The 19868-nt window shown below is 39.8% G+C and overlaps 1 protein-coding gene across 2 annotated transcripts in view; it reads left to right on the forward strand.

Annotated features, from left to right (window-relative positions):
• The window catches only part of SAMHD1 (SAM and HD domain containing deoxynucleoside triphosphate triphosphohydrolase 1), a 66633-nt gene that overhangs the window by 12943 nt on the left and 33822 nt on the right, over positions 1 to 19868 (forward strand). For both annotated transcript variants that reach the window (XM_036322312.1, XM_036322313.1), the window contains exons 4-11: positions 5690 to 5850; positions 8638 to 8753; positions 10675 to 10745; positions 11954 to 12109; positions 14327 to 14427; positions 14627 to 14735; positions 16385 to 16476; positions 18327 to 18442. In XM_036322312.1, coding sequence (XP_036178205.1) covers positions 5690 to 5850; positions 8638 to 8753; positions 10675 to 10745; positions 11954 to 12109; positions 14327 to 14427; positions 14627 to 14735; positions 16385 to 16476; positions 18327 to 18442 — 922 coding nt within the window. The remainder of the gene's footprint in view (positions 1 to 5689; positions 5851 to 8637; positions 8754 to 10674; positions 10746 to 11953; positions 12110 to 14326; positions 14428 to 14626; positions 14736 to 16384; positions 16477 to 18326; positions 18443 to 19868) is intronic.

A 19868-nucleotide genomic window follows, 5' to 3' on the forward strand; every position in this document is an offset into this window, starting at 1 on the left:
TCAGGGCACATACCCAGGTTTTGGGTTTCATCTCTGGTTGTAGTTCATGTGGGAGGCAACTGATCAATACTTCCCTCTCACATTGATGTTTCTCTCTCTTTCTAAAATCAATAAGGATTATTGGGTAGGGATTAAAAAAATAATTTTCATGAATGTTTTGTACTTTTATTACATATTTGTGTATAGCCATAAATAATGTACAATATTGTTTTACATGTTTTTAAAAATTTTTACATAAATCATTTCACAGTAACATTCTAAACTTTTATTTAACATTATATATATTTTTTATATTTATGTATATATATATATATTTTAATCCTCATCCAAGGAATTTTTTTATTGATTTGGGGTGAGGAAAGACAGAGAAAATAAAACATCGAATGGTTGCCTCCAATACTCGACCTGACTGGGAATCAAACCTGCAACCTGAATATGTGCTCTGACTGGAACCCAAGACTCTTGTGTGCGCAGAATGACACTCCAACCAACTAAGCCACACCGGCCAGAGCTAACATTCTATTTTTGAGAATCATCCACAGCGACACAAATAGTCCAAGTTACCCTTAGCCATAGAATAACTTTTGTTTTTTGTTAACTTTAAGAAAGAGGAAGAGAGGGAGAGAAAACCAATGGGTTGCCTCCTACATGAACCCCAACTGGAGACTGAACTGGCAGCCTGGGTATGTGCCCTGACTGGAATTGAACCAGCAACCTTTCAGTGCATGGGACAGTGCCTCACCCACTGAGTTACACTGGCTAGAGCAACTCTTTTTTTATCTAAACAGCTTTACTGTGATATAATTCAGTACCTTACAGTTCACTCATTTCATTTTTTAAAATATATTTTTATTGATTTCAGAGAGGAAGCGAGAGGGAGAGAAAGATAGAAACATCAATGATGAGAGGGAATCATTGATTGCTGCCTCCTTCACACCCTGGACTGGGGATCCAGTCTGCAATCCCGGAATGTACCCCGACTGGAAATTGAACCACCACTTCCTGGTTCATAGGTTGGCACTCAACCACTGAGCCACACCTGCCAGGCTAAATGTTTTTTAAAAGCTTCACAAGTTGATTAGTCATTATTATAATCTAAATTATAAGAGTTCTTTATATATTCTGGATACAAGTCCCATATCAGATATAAGATATGCAATTTTTTCTCCCATTCTGTGGATTGTCTTTTTTACTTTCTTATTGGTATTCTTTGGAGCAGAAATTTTTAAAATTTTGATGTAGTCTAGTTTACCTATGTTTTCTTTTTTTGCCTCTTGTGCTTTTGGTGTCATATTTAGGAAACAATTGTCTAAACCAAGGTTGCACACAACCTTTTTTCTTGACTCTGTTTTCTTCATGCTAAATTTAGTTAAATTGGCCTCTAAAGCCAGGAATTACATAATGGTGAGGAGGAAATATAGAGCTTAACACAATAGGCACTAATTTGTCAACTGTATTAATGAATCTTAAAGTGCAATGCCTGCTTTATGTATTTTCTCTTACCTATTATGTGTTATTATAGAATCACCAACTCTGAATAATCTTTTTCTAATGGGTCCCTCTTTCCTTTCTTCTGGGTAGAGCTGAACACTCCTTCGTTTGTTTCTCCCCATTCTCTTTCCCTGCTACTCTGGACATAGATTCTGTTATCTTTCCAAGAGGGCAGAAATGATACCTTACCCATCTGTTATCCCAGTACTTGGCATATACAGAGGATTTAATAGACTTGTTTCATTTTGCTTGGCTAGTAACACAGTAGAGTATATAGCCTTTAAAAGTGACAAGTAGCCCTAGCTGGTTTGGCTCAGTGGATAGAGTGTTTGGCCTGCGGACTAAAGAGTCCCGGGTTCAGTTCCGGTCAAGGGCACATGCCTGGGTTGCGGGCTCGATCCCCAATAGGGGGCATGCAGGAGGCAGCCAGTCAATGATTCTCTCTCATCATTGATCTTTCTATCTCTCTCTCCCTCTCCCTGAAATCAATAAAAATATATTGAAAATAAATAAAAGTGATAAGTGGACCATGTAACTATATAAAGGAGCAATTTATTTATTTTTGTTAATCCTCACTGGTGGATAATCTTTCATTGATTTTTAAAGAGAGTGGGAGGGAGGGGGAGAAAGAGAAAGACAGACAGAGAGAGACACATTGATTGGTTGCCTCCTACATGCACCCCAACCAACCGGGGCCTGGGATCAACCTGCAACCCAGGTAGATGCCCTTGACTGGTAATTGAACCCTCAAGCCTTTGGTGTGTGGCCTGATGCTCTTACCACTGAGTCTCCAGCCAGGGCTTCTTTGAAATTTTTAACAATACATAGATTCTTATTTGTTTGTGATGGTTGCATTGATCTCCTGTAAAGGGGAAGAAATAGACTAGTACAGTAAGTTCTCATTTAATGTTGTGAATACTTTCTTTGAAATAGCAACTTTGAGCAAAATGACATATAATGAAACCAGTTTCACTAAAGGCTAATTGATATAAATAAGAGTTAAGTTCCTATGGCATATTTCTGGCCACAAAAACATCACCAAACCTCTAAATAAGGACCCCAAATACTTGTAACATAAAACATTGAAATTAATGTGAACTATACATACATTTAAGAACAATTAATAAAAACAAGGTAAGAGAATGATTTTCCAATATGCTTATTCCAGTTCAGGATTGCAAGTGGCTGGACTCCATCCTGGCAGCTCAGGATGAAAGTATGCCCTTCCATCACAGGGTGCTCCCACATGCACATCCACATTCACTCAGACTTGTAGACATGCCAGTGAACCTCATGCACACATTTTTGGGGTGTGAAAGGAAACCGGAACACCTGGAGAAAACCCATGCAGATGTGGGGAGACCATACAGACTCTACACAGACAGTGGCCCTGGCCAGGAATCTTTTTTTTTTTCTTTCTTATCAACATTATAAGGAAGCATTGTTTATTGAAATGATGTTATTCAGTGACTTGCTCTTTATGATTTTCATGTATTTAAAGATTATGGAACTTGTTTTTTTTCTGCAAGGATATTCACAGGGTTGAATTATGACATTTATGGGTCCTTCTCCTCCAAGATATTTTGACATCCTCCTTGGTGTATTATTAGAGGTGACTAAAATTGATATCTTTTACATTATAAAGTAGTTTTATAGAACAGGGTGAAAAAATTCATACTCACTAAATATCAACCATAAGTCAAATTTTTATTAATGTACATACATATTGTTTAACAAAGTTGTAAATTCTAGGCATTACTTGACTCAGGCTTTTGGTACCCAATGTGAATTGAGCTATTTTTAAACTCATCGCCAACATGTTTAAATGTTGGACCAGATGACCCCTTTAAGATTCTTTACAGTGTTGAGCTTCTGTAATTCATGTTTTATATATTTCTGTGTATGGACATGGTACACTTTAATTGTAAAGCATGTTAACATACATTAGTTGGCAATAGTGCTTCAACAGTAGTTGTTGAAAACCTATGTACCAGACACACAGTTTGATGGGTTCTGAAAACATGGCAGTAAACAAGACAGACAAGGTTCTTCACCTTCCAAAATTCCATATATTTTTAAGGAACTTCAATTTGAAGCAGTTTGAAAATTTACCAGGCTCCTTTTTTATTCTGTAGCTTTCTCTTTAAAAGTCAGTTATAGATAGTTAAGAAAGATGTATTTTTGCCGAAACCGGTTTGGCTCAGTGGATAGAGCGTCGGCCTGCGGACTGAAGGGTCCCGGGTTTGATTCCGGTCAAGGGCATGTGCCTTGGTTGCGGGCACATCCCCAGTGGGGAGTGTGCAGGAGGCAGCTGGTCGATGTTTCTCTCTCATCGATGTTTCTAACTCTCTATCTCTCTTCTTTCCTGTCTGTAAAAACTCAATAAAATATATTTAAAAAAAAAAAAGAAAAAGAAAAAAGAAAGATGTATTTTTAAAGAAACAGGGACATTAAATCTTCACCCATATTTAAAGCTATTTAGAGTAATGGTGAATTTATCTTTAATAAGTATACATATTTCTTTTTTTTTTTTTTTTAAATATATTTTATTGATTTTTTACAGAGAGGAAGGGAGAGAGATAGAGAGTTAGAAACATCGATGAGAGAGAAACATCGATCAGCTGCCTCCTGCACATCTCCCACTGGGGATATGCCCGCAACCCAGGTACATGCCCTTGACCGGAATCGAACCTGGGACCTTTCAGTCCGCAGGCCGACGCTCTATCCACTGAGCCAAACCGGTTTTGGCAGTATACATATTTCTGAGTGACATTATAAGTATTATATAATTACTAGTGGCCCAGTGCACAAAATTCATGCACGTTAAAAGGGACTTAATTAGAGGAAATATTTTAATATTGCTATTTTCCCTCTCACTATAATAGAAGTGTTAGAGATGAAAGAAAATTAGTAAAATGTATATGGAAATCTCCCTCCTGTCAGAGTCTGGGGTGTGCCACGGGACCTAGAGTCAAGTCCCTGCCTACCACCCATACGCACTTAAACGCAGGAGACCCAGACCCAGCCGGCCCCACCCCCATCAAGCCCCTCCAGGCGGGGGGATGCAGCCTCAGGTCCTCCAGCCCAGCGCCAGGTGGGGGGCGCAGTCTCAGGTCCCCCATCCTGGTGCTGGCATGGGGGGGCGCAGCCTGAGCTCCCCCATCAAGCCCCGCCAGGCGAGGGGTACAGCTTGAGGTCCCCCGTCAAGCCCCACCAGGTGGGGAATGCAGCTTGAGGTCCCCTGTCAAGCCCTGCGGGGCAGGGGGCATTGCCTGAGGTCTCCCTGCCTGGTGCCGGGGTGGGGGCGTGGCCTGAGATCTCCAGGCCTGGCACTGGGGCAGGGGGAGCGGCCTGAGCTCCCCCATCAAGCCTCGCCGGGCGAGGGGTGCAGCCTGAGGTCCCTTGTCAAACCCCATGGGCAGGGGACATGGCCTGAGGTCCCCCATCAAGCCCTGCAGGGCGGGGGGCGTGGCCTGAGGTCCCCTGTCAAGGCCCGTGGGGCGGGGGGTGCAGCCTGAGGTCCACCGTCAAGCCCCGTCAGGCGAAGGGCATGGCCTGAGGTTCCCCGTCAAGCCCTGCTGGGCGGGGGGCTTGGCCTGAGGTCCCTCGCCCCAGACAGGCACCATGCAGCCTCAGGTCCCTGCTGTTCAGTCGTGATGTTACGGTGTCCCAGCTAATTTGCATATTTCTCTATTATAAAGATAGATATGTACCTGCCTATGATTTCTTACCTATATGATAGGAGGGTTTTTTCTTTTCTTTCTTTTTCAATCTTTCTTAGGATTTTAGTGGTGGGTACTATATAGATACATTCAGAAAAAGATGTAGACACAATGCCAGTAGTAATATGGCTTATGTGATCTGAATGAGAGTGTTAAAATAGTATGTTTAACTTGAATACAAGACTAACTTATTAATGGCTAATTAAGTAATATATAATAAAAATATTGAAATCCTTATATTTCTGTTTTTAGGTTCATTAGAAGAAGTAAAATATACCCAGATCTAATATACTTGATCTATCTAGTAGTGATATCTAAATAAGATAATGATATTAATACCTTGTTATTTTCCTTAGTATTAGTCTTGAGACCAATTAAATGGCTTTGACTTTGCACTATAGATAGGCATGGCTACATAAAAATTTTAAATAGAGTTATGAATTTTTACTTATATTAGTTTAAACATAATTTTCTAGGTTATTAATGATCCTATCCATGGCCATATTGAACTTCACCCTCTCCTTATCCGAATCATCGACACACCTCAATTTCAGCGGCTTCGATACATTAAACAGTTGGGAGGCACTTACTATGTTTTTCCAGGAGCTTCACACAATCGATTTGAACATAGTCTAGGGTAAGAAGGGGATCTGGGTGGGGAACTTACAGTTACGTATTAAGTATCTTCTCTATCTCATTAAATGATTGTCTGGTCTTTTAGAGAATAGTTTTACAAAAATGGTAATAATATGAAACATTCGAGGTTTTGATTTACTATGCTATATTTTATTTATTTTATGTACTCTTATAAGCCACTATAGATCCTTCCTAGGAAAATAATGTAAGTGTCTATTGAGTGGTCATTTGGTTGAAATATTTGTGTTTAAAAAAAGTTACTGGTATAATTAACTTTGTAAGTTTGATTATATAATTTTCTTGTAGTCCCTGTATAGTTGTATACAGATTGTCGTTTGAAAACAGGAAATGTATAAATCAGATAAGCATTCATAAACTCAGAGAAGATGGCACTTCCTATGCATACAACTAAGTGGAGACTGTGGTCTGTTTTTCCATTATCAAATGTAGGGGTGGGGCGCGTGGGGACGTGGGAAAAGATTAATCAAAGAACTTATATGCATACTAGAGGCCTGGTGCACAAAAATTTGTGCACTCGGGGTGGGGGGGGTCCCTCAGCCCAGCCTGTGCCCATTTGCAGTCCAGGACCCCTTGGGGGATGTCCACCTGTCGACTTAGGCCCACTCCCCGGGGGATCAGGCCTAAGCTTGCAGTCAGACATCCTTCTGGCATCCAGGGAGCCCTTGGGGGATGTCCAACCAAAGGCTTAGGCCCCCAAGGGAGCTGTGATGAGGAAGCTGGGGTGACAGAGGAGCCACGCTATCCTTCCCTGCCGCCCTGAGTCGGGTCGCACACGGGACACCCGGACAGCAGCCGGGCGGGCTGGCGGATCGCTGCTGCCCTGCCCGGCCGCCCCGGGTCGGGTCGGGTCGCACATGGGACGCCTGCCACCCCAGGTCACAGATAGCAGGCCCGGATGGCAGCAGGGCAGGCGGGATGGCGCTGTCCCACCCCACCACCCCGGGTGGCAAATAGCAGGCCTGGATGGTGGCGGGGCAGGTGGGATGGCACTGACCCGCCCTGCCTGCATTATACAAATTAGCCGCCATCTTTGTTGGCAGTTAATTTGCATATCACGCTGATTGGCCCATGGGAGGCGTAGCGAAGGTGTGGTCAATTACCATGCTTGTCCATTATTAGATAGGATGGACACAGACAATAGAGTGGTGAAGGCCTGGGGCAGGATGCTGGGGGGTGGGAGTAGGAAGGGGGGGTATCTAATACTTTCAACAATAAAGATAGTTGTAATTCCAGTTTGGTCCCGGGAGTGTGTCCATGCAGCATCGACCTACTCTGCCACTATTTTTACTCTCTGAACAATAAAGATGAATTTTTAAAATAAGTAGAGCCAGGAGGACATAAACAGGGAAGAACTAGACAATTTTCCATATTTTCTTTTAAGAACTCATAGTATTACTTTTAATATATATATATATATTTATTGATTTCAGAGAGGAAGGGAGAGGGGAGAGAGAGAGAAACATCAGTGATGAGAGAGAATCATTGATTGGAAGCATTTTTAATTATCCAGAACACATGTATCTACTCAGATGTTCATTCATCAACAAATATTTATTGAAAACTTGCTAGGCCCTACCAAATCACCAAGATAGCAATTCTCTCTAACCTCATGGGGCTCAACATTTAGAGAAGAAAGGTACTGTATTCATTCAGAAATTACTTTCAGAGGGAAGTGCTAAAAGTGCATTTAATATTTGTTAGGCATTTTATCTCTTCAATCTGTGTTGTAAACATTACAAAGTAGAAGTCCTCCCTCTCCCCAGGCCCTGGCAACACCTTTCTACTTTCTGTTTCTATGAATTGTACTATTCTAGGTACCTCATATAAGTGATATCATACAATATTTGTCTTTTTGTGACTGGCAGTTTCACTTTGTTTAATTTCCTCAAGGTTCCTCCATGGTGGAGCATATGTCAGAATTTTCTTACTTTTTAAGAGTAACTAATATTCCATTGTATGTATCTATTACATTTTGTTTATCCCTTCAGTGGTGGACACTGAATTGTTTCTACCTCTTTGGCAATTGAGAACAGTGCTGCTAGGAACATGAGTGTACATATATATCTTAAAGACCCTGACTTCAATTGTTTTGGATATATACACAGAATTGGAGTTGTTGAATCATATGGTAATTCTAGTTGTAAATTTTAAAAAAATATGTTTTTATTGATTTCAGAGAGGAAGGGAGAGGGAGAGAGAGAGAGAAACATCAATGAGGAGAGAGAATCACTGATCGGCTGCCTCTTGCATGCCTCACCCTGGGGACTGAGCCCATAACCCAGGCATGTGCCCTGACTGGGAATCGAACCGTGACCTCCTGGTTCTTTGACACTCAACCACTGAGGCACACCGGCTGGACTAGTTTTCATTTTTTGAGGAACCACCCTCGTGCCTGCATTATTATACATTTCCATTAACAGTGTACAAGGGTTCCAATTTCTCCACATCCAGGCTAACACTTGTTATTAATTATTTTGTGTTTTTTTGTTTTGTTTTTGAGTAATAGCCATTCTAATGGGTGTGAGGCATTGTTGTTTTGATTTTGCACTTCCCTAATGATTAGTGATGCTGAGCCAAGAGGTCCTGCTTTGGGGATTCTGTTTGTGTGTTCCTATCAAGTTCCAAAACACACTATTCTGTTAAGTTGCCTTAGAGATATATGACAACATTTGAGAAACATTAAAGTTCTTCAGGGCCAAAATATCACTTGTATCTTCAAAACTAAAGAGTGATTTCTTTGTTTTGTTTTGTATTTTTTGCTCTGCAGTGTAGGATATCTAGCAGGATGTCTAGTTCGAGAACTGAGTGAAAAACAACCAGAGCTGCAGATAAGTGAACGAGATATGCTATGTGTTCAGATTGCTGGGCTTTGTCATGATCTCGGTAAGCTATACAAAAGCCAAGGCTGTTATGAAAAACTATAACATCTTTGAAAATAAAAAATCCACTAAACAAGAGAAATATGAAAATTGTGTTTTAATTCTTCAGTTAACATTAATATAAATGTGCCACTGCATCTTCCTAGAATCATCCATAAGGCCAAGGGGTTGCTATTTCATTTTTTTGTAGCTTTTCAGTGAATTTCCCATGTCAAACATCGTTACTACAGGTTATAAGAAAGGACTTTCCGATAGTGAGGTTTTTCTAGTTACTCTGTTTAAGATGATGTGAATTTGATTTTTTAAATATATTTTTATTGATTTCAGAGAGAAAGGGAGAGGGAGAAAGAGATGAAAACATCAATGATGAGAGAGAATCATTGATTGTTGCCTCCTGCATACCCCCCACTGGGGATGGATCCTGCAACCCAGGCATGTGTCCTTGACTGGTCCCTTCAGTCCGCAGGCCAACACTCTCTCCATTGAGTCAAACTGGCTAGGGCAAGACTGTATTCTTTTATCACAGGAGTTTTGCCCCATCCTTGTAGTTTAGTCCTACCCTGATAATTTGTGTGTGCCCTTAGGGCAGGAAAGCGGAGGTGTCTGTGTTTCAGTAGTGATACTTTTCTTTTTTAATGTTTAAAAAATATTTTTTTATTGATTTCAGAAAAGAAGAGAGAGGTAGACACATCAGTGATGAGAGAAAATCATTGATTGACTGCCTTCTGCATGCCCCCCACCCCACCAGGGATCGAGCCCACAACCTGGGAATGTGCTCTGACCAGGAATCAAACCGTGACCTCCTGGTTTATAGATCAACCACTGAGCCACACCAGCTAGGCACTATACAGATACTTAAAGGGATAGGACACTCTCTTCACCATGTCCCCTTGGAGATGTCAATAGGATTAAATTTGATAGATTCCTGGTATTTTAAGAGGGAATCATTGGGAAATCTTTGCCAGTCCCCAGAAGTTTGAGTACTACAGTAATAGGCCTTTATGGGTGACATGCAAAAGGGCCCAGGCCTGGTCCAGGTGGGTTCCCTCTCCAGCAAAGTAATTCACTTCTACAGAAATTCTGATAATTCCAGAATTTGGTTTCACTTCAACCAAATTTCGTATTAGTAAATGTTATGAAATGTTAAAATCACTTATGATTAAGATAAACTTGTGATTTCCACTTTGATGGTTCATATTATTGGTAAAAACCCAGGAAACAATCTCAACGTGTGTATATTTATTCTGAATATATTATCTGCATTATAGAATTTACATAAAAATAGATGTTTTAAAGGATGAGCATAATAAAATAAAGTTTTGATATTTTATTCCTGCATCCCAGTGGATTGTCTTAAAATAACTGCTATTTTAATGCAGATATTCAACCTGCAGTTGCCAAAAGTTTTTTGCCATTAACATTCTTTTAAGTTACATAAAACTGTCTTTTCACCAGTTATGCGAGTTCTGGTGACACAGAGACCCCTCTATAAAGAGCTTACTTTCTGCCCTAGCTAGTTTGGCTCAGTGGATAGAGCGTCAGCCTGCGGACTAAAAGGTCCTGAGTTCAATTCCAGTCAAGGGCACATGCCTGGGTTGTGGGCTCAATCCCCAGTAACGGGGCATGCAGGAGGCAGCCAATGAATGATTCTCTCTCATCATTGATGTTTCTATCTCTCTCTCCCTCTCCCTTCCTCTTCTAAAATCAATAAATATATATTAAAAGGAAAAAGAGCTTACTTTCCCATATGGTTCTGCTTCCTGTTCTCTTGTTTTTAGAAAATAGGAAGGAAGGATTTATCCCTGTTTGTGATGTATTTGTAGATTATTGATTTCTGTTGATATTCAAGGTAAAGCTAAAACGATTTAAAAAAATAAACTCAGTTTTTACATTTTTCTTGTTCTAAGGCTGCTTTTGTTTTTAAGGTCATGGGCCATTTTCTCATATGTTTGATGGAAGATTTATTCCACTTGCTCGCCAAGGAGTGAAATGGAAGGTATGTATTCACATATTCAATAGTCAATAAAATAATGACTATTTAAGCAGCCATTATTGTGTTATAGTATACTTCCTTCCCCATTACAGTTTTCAGGATGCTTTTATATCTATGTTTTTATTTGATTCTCACAGTCTGTAAAGAAGGAATGATTAGCTCCATTTTTACAAGTGTAAAGGAACTTGAAACACAGAGGTGTATTGATATACCAAAATTCAAAAAACTATAAACTGGTAGAGCCAGCAGTAGAAAACCTTATGTTTCCTAGGTGCTAATTTAATGCTTTTTCTATTCCATCATACTACTGTAAAATAAAAAAAGGCCAACTCTGGTTTTCATTCATTTTGTATGGCCATGAAGTAACTGATGGTAGCCAAGTTTAGTCAAAGATATATATATATATATATATATATATATATATATATATATATATATATATATACACACACACACATACACACACACACACACGCACGCACACACACACATATATATATATATTTTTTTTTTTAAGAGAGAGAGAGAGAGAAGAGTAACCAGTTTGTTGTTCCACTTATTTATGCATTCATTGGTTGATTCTTGTATATGCTCTGACCAGGGATCAAACCCATAACCTTGGTATACCAGGAGATGCTCTAACCAACTGCGCTACCCAGCCAGAACTCATCATATATATTAAATCATCTATTTTATAATTAGGGATTTGCAGGTTCAATCCTGGCCCAGTTTGGGCTGCATTCGGGAGGCATCCAATCTGTGTGCCTCTCTCACATCACTGTTTCTCTCTCTTTCCCCCTCCATCCCTTCCTTCCACTCTCTCTAAAAATCAGTGGAAAAATTGGGTGAGGGTTGCCTGGCCGTTGTGTCTCAGTGGTTGTGCATTGACTTATGAAGCAGGACACAGTTGTTTCCTGGTTGTGGACTCATGGTGTGCAGGAAGCAGCTGATTGATGATTCTCTCTCATCATTGATGTTTCTATCTCTCTGTCCCTCTCCCTTCCTCTCTGAAATCAATAAAAAAAAATATATTTTTTAAAAAATTGGGTGAGGATTAACAAAAAAAATCTGTAAGACAGTAGTTGGAAACTAGATAATGAACATTCAGTAGATTCTTATCTCTGAATTACCTGAAATCAAGAGTACTTTGGATAATCTGGGGTCCCTATTGGTCTAGAATCTATAACAGACCATATGTTGACTTTTCCTAGCATGAACAGGGCTCAGTTGATATGTTTGAGCACCTCATTAATTCTAATGATCTCAAACCCATCATGGAATGGTATGGTCTCATCCCTGAAGAAGATATTACCTTTATCAAGGAACAAATTACAGGACCACCTAAAACGCCAGTTAAAGATGTATCGGTAAGTTTGTATACAACTTAATTTGAAGTGACTCATGCTTTTCATCTAGTCTTTTCTTGATTCCTTCAGAGCCGTTTAAAGAGGAATATTTGGCTATTCTAGAGGGCCTGAGTTAAGAGGTGGGAAAAATACAAATACATATATAAATTAAAATACACATACAAATATTTTGTAATGAATATTGTGTGCAGTATCCTATCTAATAATAGACAAAGATTGAAATTAACCATACCTCCGCTACGCTTCCCATTGGCTAATCAGCGAGATATGCAAATTAACCCAACCAAGATGGCGGCCGGCAGCCATGCAGCTGAAGCGAGCAGGAGGCTTGCTTGCTCCAGTGATGGAGGAAGCCAAGCTTCCTCCCTTCTGCGGCCTGGCTCTGAGCTCAGAAAGCAACAACGTTGCAATTATAGAAGCTAAACAAACCCCAGATACCTGCTTTCAGCAGGCCGTGGCCTCAGAGCTGGAGTGGCAAGAAAGTTTCAATTATAGAAGGTAAATCCCAGAATAAAAAAAAAAGGAAAAAAGGAGAGGCTGGGAGCTTTAGTCGCCGGCTTGGCCAGCCTGAAAACAGCCATCAGCCCCTCATCCAGGCTGGCCAGGCACCCCAGTAGGGACCCCCGCCCTGAAGGGGGTGTGACCAGCTGCAAACATCCATCATCCCCTCACCCAGGCTGGCCAGGCACCCAAGAGGGACTCCCCACCCTGATCCGGGACACCCTTCAGGGCAAACCAGCCGGCCCCCACCTGTGCACCAGGCCTCTATCCTATATAGTAAAAGGGTAATATGCAAACTGACTCTAAAGCAGAAAGACTGGGAATGACTGGTCACTATGACACACACTGACCACCAGGGGGCAGACGCTCAATGCAGGAGCTGCCCTCTGATGGTCAGTGAGCTCCCACATGGGGGAGCTCTGCTCAGCCACAACCAGGCTGATGGCTGCCAGTACAGCGGTGGTGGTGGGAGCCTCTCCTGCCTCCTCAGCAGCGCTAAGGATGTCCGACTGCAGTTTAGGCCTGCTCCCCGTTGGCAAGTGGACATCCCCCGAGAGCTGCCGGGCTGCCAGAGGGATATCTGATTGCCAGCTTAGGGCCCAATCCCCCAGGGAGCAGGCCTAAGCCAGCAGGTGGTCATCCCCCGAGGGTTCCCAGACTGCGAGAGGGCACAGGCCGGGCTGAGGGACCTCCCCTCACCCCCCCACCCCCGAGTTCACAAATTTTTGTGCACTGGGCCTCTAGTTTTACATAGAAGCCTAAAGTAACTTTGGAAAATGTAACAGTGTATATTTTGTTTATCCACCAAAACTAACTTATTTCAAATATTTAGATTATGAAGACCTAGTTCAGAGGAAAATCTGTTTTGTTTCCTTTTTTATCTTTTTATTATTACAAAATAAGTTGAAAAGTAGTTTTTGCTCTGTTTTTAAGGTTTTTTTTCATACACATGCACACATTTACTTGTAAAATAAACAGGTGAATTTTGTAGCAGATATCCTATTTGCAAAATAATGGAGCTCCAAAAAGTCTTTGAATGATGCATATCATTTAGGGTAGATGTGTAACTACTTTGAAAGATAATATAATTTTCATGTTTGAATGCAAGCATTAGCATGTTAGAACATTCTTGCTAGTTCATAATTGGATCTTATATTTTTAAAAACTTTGAAACCAAAAAAACAGAGCTTGCTTGTTGGTTATGGGAAATGTAGTAGAGTTAGGATCCTTTCAATGGCACTAAATACTAAAGAGGTTTAGTATTAACAGGATATCATATATCTTAGCATTTCTTTTCTCTTTTCTACTAATTTAGGAATTAAATGGAAAGAACCTTCTAAATTATTCCACATTCTCATTCAAGTATCTGTTTATAATTTTTAGATTAATAAACTGTTTTGCTTTGCTTGTACATAAATTTGCTTCTTATCCTAAAACGTTTTTATTTTTAATTTTTTAATTGTTTAAGGTATTACATATGTGTCCTTATCCCCCCATTACCCTCCCTCCCTCCCCCCGCTCATGCCCTCACCCCCCTGTTGTCTGTGTCCATTGGTTATACTTATATGCATGCATACACGTCCTTTGGTTGATCTCTCCCCCTTACCCCCACCCTCCCCTACCTTCCCTCTGAGGTTTGACGATCTGATCAATGCTTCTCTGTCTCTGGATCTGTTTTTTATCCTAAAACTTTTAATGATTTTTCTTGTCTTCTAGTGGCCATATAAAGGCCGTCCTAAAGAGAAAAGCTTCCTTTATGAGATAGTGGCCAATAAAAGAAGTGGCATTGATGTGGACAAATGGGATTATTTTGCCAGGTATGCACTGAACACTCCAGAGAAGCTTGTTAAAATCTTTGTATGCTCTCTCTCTATATATATAATATATGTATATTATATATAAAATTTTTATTTACGTAAGCAAATAAAATGCTTGTATAAATATATTATTAGCATTTAAGGTACAATAAGTAATCTTGTTGAAGAATTTTATCTCTCTGCTCTGGAATCTTTCTAGGGACTGCCATCATCTTGGAATTCAAAATAGTTTTGATTATAAGCGCTTTCTTAAGTTTGCCCGTGTCTGTGAAGTAGATAATTCGAAGCATATTTGTACTAGAGAACAGGTAAGCTATGTCAGAGGAACAATAAGGAAGATATAGTTCCTAGTTTGAAATCTAGAAATAACCATTCAATAATTTGGAAAAATCAGTACCTGGTAAATTGCCAATCTCTTTACTTTATGCTGAGCATTTATAAATATCTTAAGGTTCTTTCACTTGTGTTGTTAAATAATAATAAAATTACAATAGACATTTATTGAGTGTTGTGCTAGACCAGGGGTGGGCAAACTTTTTGACTCGAGGGCCACAATGGGTTCTTAAACTGGACTGGAGGGCCGGAACAAAAGCATGGATGGAGTGTTTGTGTAAACTAATATAAATTCAAAGTAAACATCATTGCATAAAAGGGTACGGTCTTTTTTTTCAATAGTTTTATTCATTTCAAACAGGCCGGATCCGGTCCGCGGGCCGTAGTTTGCCCACGGCTGTGCTAGACACTGCTTTAAGTGCTTTAGATGAATTAACTCAATCCTGACAACCCTATGAGATAGGTACTATAATTATTTCACTTACTAGGTGAGCAAACTGAAACACAGAAAAGACATACAATTAATAAATGGCAGAACTAGAATTTTAACCCAGATAATTTGACTCAATTCTCATCCTTAATCACTGTTAGTGTTTCATTTAGTTAAAGTACTAAAATCATTAGGTCCCTGTTAGGTTGGAGTCATATGACTAATATGCTGTCTAATAAAGAGGGAATATACTAATTGACCCTCACACTGTCGCAAAGATGGTGGCGCCCACAGCCAATAAGGAGGAACACACTAATTGACTGCCCCACCCTCAAAGATGGCAGTGCCCACAGCCAATAAGGAGGGAATATGCTAATTGACTGCCACGCCCTCAAAGATGGCGGCGCCCACAGCCACAAGATGGCTGGCAGGAGAGGGCAGTTGTGGGTGATCAAACCAGCAGGGTAGGGCAGTTGGGGGCAACCAGGCCTGCAGAGGAGGGCAGTTAGCAGCAACCAGGCTAGCAGGGGAGGGCAGTTAGGGGCAATCGGGCTGGCAGGGGAGCAGTTATGCGTTGATCAGGCTGGCAGGGGAGTGGTTAGGAGGTGATCAGGCTGGCAGGCAGAAGTGGTTAGGGGCAATCAGGCAGGCAGGCAGGTGAGTGGTTGGGAGCCAGCAGTCTTGGATTGTGAGAGGGATGTCCGACTGCCTGTGGGATCAGGCCTAAACCGGTAGTCGGACAACCTCTGAGGGGTCCCAGATTGGAGAGGGTGCAGGCTGGGCTGAGGAACACCCCCTCCTCCAAAGCATGAATTTCATGCACCGGGCCTCTAGTTGTATTATAAAAGTCTTTTTTTGAGAATGAAGAATATAAGAATAATAATACCTAATTTTTAGAGTCAATGGGAAGATTAAAAAATGTATTACATGTAAGATATCTAAAACAGAACCTGCCACAGAGTTAATACACATAGTAATAGATTTTGGTTACTAAGAATGAAAGTTATAAACCAATGAATAGTTTGACTCATCTGCCTTGTATTTTTTAGTGGGCTCAAAGATTTTAATGAAGTAGTCCCTGGGCATAGCCTTCGTGTCTGCCACCATCCCTTTTTCTTGTTTTATATACTTCTCTACTAACAGGGGTAACATAATTGGATCCTTCATTAATATTTACTTCATATTTTCCTGCAGGAGATTGGGAATCTGTATGACATGTTCCATGTACGTACCTCTTTACACCGTAGAGCTTATCAGCACAAAGTTGGCAACATCATTGATACAATGTAAGACATTTGATTGTTATTTCCCTATAAAAATCTCTATGGTGCTTGTTCTAGACTAGAGTATCATACATGGATCAAGTTGAGATTTCTAGACAAATTCAAGGGAATTTTAAGTGACTAAATCTTAAACTGTTCCCTTAAAACAAAACTAGCGTAAACTTAACTTAGTTGGAGGAAGAGTTATAAAATGGATAAAGGGGATAGATGAAGGGCAGAAAAGCTGGCTTAGGCTAGACATGAGGAATTAATGCTGAGTGGCATAGGACCTCTGCACAGGCTGTCGTTTATGTACTAGATATAAGTCATCAAGGTGAGAGATGGGATGTGGATAATTGACATTCTGAAATTAATGACAAATATTAATTTTAAAAATTAAGATTCATGTCTGTCCTTAACATGTCAATTATTTATCAAAATTAGTAGCAAATAGTAAAACCAACAGGAATTTCACCTGATCCTTGCAGAAAAGTGCAGCCCAGGCTCTAGGGACCAGACAACCCCATGAGGAGTTATCAAAACTTGGGTGTGAGTTCATTTAACACCATGTCTCTAAAATGTCTTTAAATTGATGTGTATTATAAGCCTTCATGTTTGTGTTGAGGAAATATTTTCTTTCTGTCTGTCTTTTTTTTTTTTTTTTTTTTGAGGAAATAGATTTTCTTTTTCTGTTTGTTTCCCATCTTTTGTCATGAGCAGACTAGTTAGAATACATTATCCTATTTGTATGGTTGTTAGTTTGGTGGAAATTTTGTTAGTTTTTTAAAAATACATTTTAAAATTATTTTATTATTGATTTTAGAGAGAGTGGAAGAGTAAGAAAGAGAGAGAGAGAGAAAAAAATCATTGACATGAGATACATTGATCCGTTTTCTCCCATACTCACCCTGACGGGATTGAACCTGCAATTTGGGTATGTGCCCTGACCCTGTAATTGAACCTGTGACCCTTTGGTGCATGGGACGACGCTCCAACCAACTGAGCCACACAGGCCAGGGGTTAGTTCATTTTTAATTTGGAGAGTCAAAGAGATCAAGGTTCAAAGCCTGGTACTTGAACTTTGGTAAAATAACTTGGTAAAATAAACATTTTATTTTACTACTAGAAATGTTTACTGCATGGTTTCTGTTGAGAAATCAGCTGACAGTCGTATGGGTACTCCCTTGTAGGTAACTAACTGTTTTTCTCTTGCTGCTTTTAAATACAATAGCACTTTTATTGTATTTTTGCAAAAGTATGAAGCTGTGAGGGGTTGGAAATGAAGAATGTTTGAGAGAAACTGGTTTAGGTTTCACTCTGGCAGTGTGCTACAGAAAGTATCTAGCAGCAATAGAGCAGCAGTAGCACCCCAAACAGAAAACTAATATAGAGTGATCTTGGCTGTGTGTCTTGGGCTGCTCTCTCTCTTCTTCTGGCACCCCTATAATTCAGATGCTGGAACGCTTGAAGTTGTCCCAGAGGCTCCTTGCGCTATCTTCATATTTTTGTGTTCTTTTTTCCTTTTGCTTTTCTGGTTGGGTGTTTTTTGCTTCTTCTTTCTAACTTGGTAAAATAAACATTTACTTAATTTCTGTATCTGTAAAATTAAGGCTAGTTACTCATATCTATATTACTGTTAGAAAGATTAACTCAGACAGTGGATCTAAAGCTCTGCCATATGCCTAAAACACAGTAAACACAATAGCCCACAAGTAACAATGCACTTATTTAGTATGATTAACAGGTGTCTTTAAAACATCATGTCTCAAGATTTTATTTTCCTAAAGTAGAAAGATTTTTTTAACTTTAAGCAAGGCCTAAAGTACATATTTAAATTTTCTCATAAGCATAAATTTTTATTAAACAATCTTTAGGATTACAGATGCTTTCCTCAAAGCGGACCCCTACATAGAGATTACAGGCACTAAAGGAAAAAAATATCATATTTCTACAGCAATTGATGACATGGAAGCCTTCACTAAGCTGACAGGTAAGAACTAGAAGGTAACATAGATGGTCCATCACAGATAAAATATATGCTGTCCCTGGATTGCAAATGGGTTCTTTTTCAAACATTCCAATGGATTTAGCTTCTTAAGTGATTTAATACTTTTGGATATGAGTTTTATCTCTGCTTTGTACTAACAAGATAACCTTGATAAAAGTTATTTAATGTCTCTGAACCATACTTTCCCCTTCTATAAAATAGGAGTAATGATACCTAACGTATACTTTTGTTGTGATGCTTAAATAATGTATAGCACTTAGAATGGTACGTGGCATATAAGAACTCAATATTTATGATTATAATGTAGCTGGACTAATAATATCAGACAAATGATAAAAAACGGATTCACCCTTTCAGCATTATTTTTGTTGCAAAACACAGTATGCCAAGAACATTTCTGCATACTTAACAAAAACAAAATCTGCAGCTTAGGGTGGGAGGAAGAGAGTGAAGGTGTCACAACTGGTTCTTTCATGTGTTAAAGTGTAGACTGAAAAAAAAAAAAAGATCCGTAGAGCAAAAGAAACAGACCAAAAAGTATATACCAGCCAGAGTTCTGAGTTGCAAATCATGAAACTGACTCTGTTTAACTAAAAATAAAATGAGATAGCAATCATATAACTTACAGAATCAGTAGGATGGCTGGAGGTTCTGCAAATGAGCAAAACAACATAAGCTGAGCAGCCCAAGACACACAGCCAAGATCACTCTATATTAGTTTTCTGTTTGGGGTGCTACTGCTGCTCTATTGCTGCTAGATTCTTTCTGTAGCACACTGCCAGAGTGAAACCTAAACCAGTTTCTCTCAAACATTCTTCATTTCCAACCCCTCACAGCTTCATACTTTTGTAAAAATACAATAAAAACCAATTACTAGGAAAATGTAATGGCCAGGGAGGTCAGGGGTGGGTGGGGAGAGATATACAAAATATAAGCCCCCAAATTTTTTTAAAAATAAATCTTTATTGTTCAGATTATTACAGTTGTTCCTCTTTTTCCCCCCATAGCTCCTGCCCACCCGGTTCCCACCCCATCCCCTGCCCTTACCCCCGCTCCCCCCCCACCGCCACCCCCGTCCTCATCCATAGGTGTATGATTTTTTGCCAGACTCTTCCCGCACCCCCCACACTCCCTTCCCCCCAAGAATTGTCAGTCCACTCCCTTTCTATGCCCCTGATTTTATTCTATTCACCAATTTATTCTGTTCGTCAGATTTTTTATTCACTTGGTTTTTAGATTCACTTGTTGATAGATATATATTTATTGTCACTTTGTTGTTCATATTTTTTATCTTTACCTTTTTCTTCTTCTTCCTCTTCTTAAAGAATACCTTTCAGCATTTCATATAATACTGTTTTGGCGGGGATGAACTCCTTTAGCTTTTTCTTATCTGTGAAGCTCTTTTTAT

Source organism: Myotis myotis, unplaced genomic scaffold, assembly GCF_014108235.1.
Source record: "Myotis myotis isolate mMyoMyo1 unplaced genomic scaffold, mMyoMyo1.p scaffold_m19_p_9, whole genome shotgun sequence".
NCBI lineage: Eukaryota > Metazoa > Chordata > Mammalia > Chiroptera > Vespertilionidae > Myotis > Myotis myotis.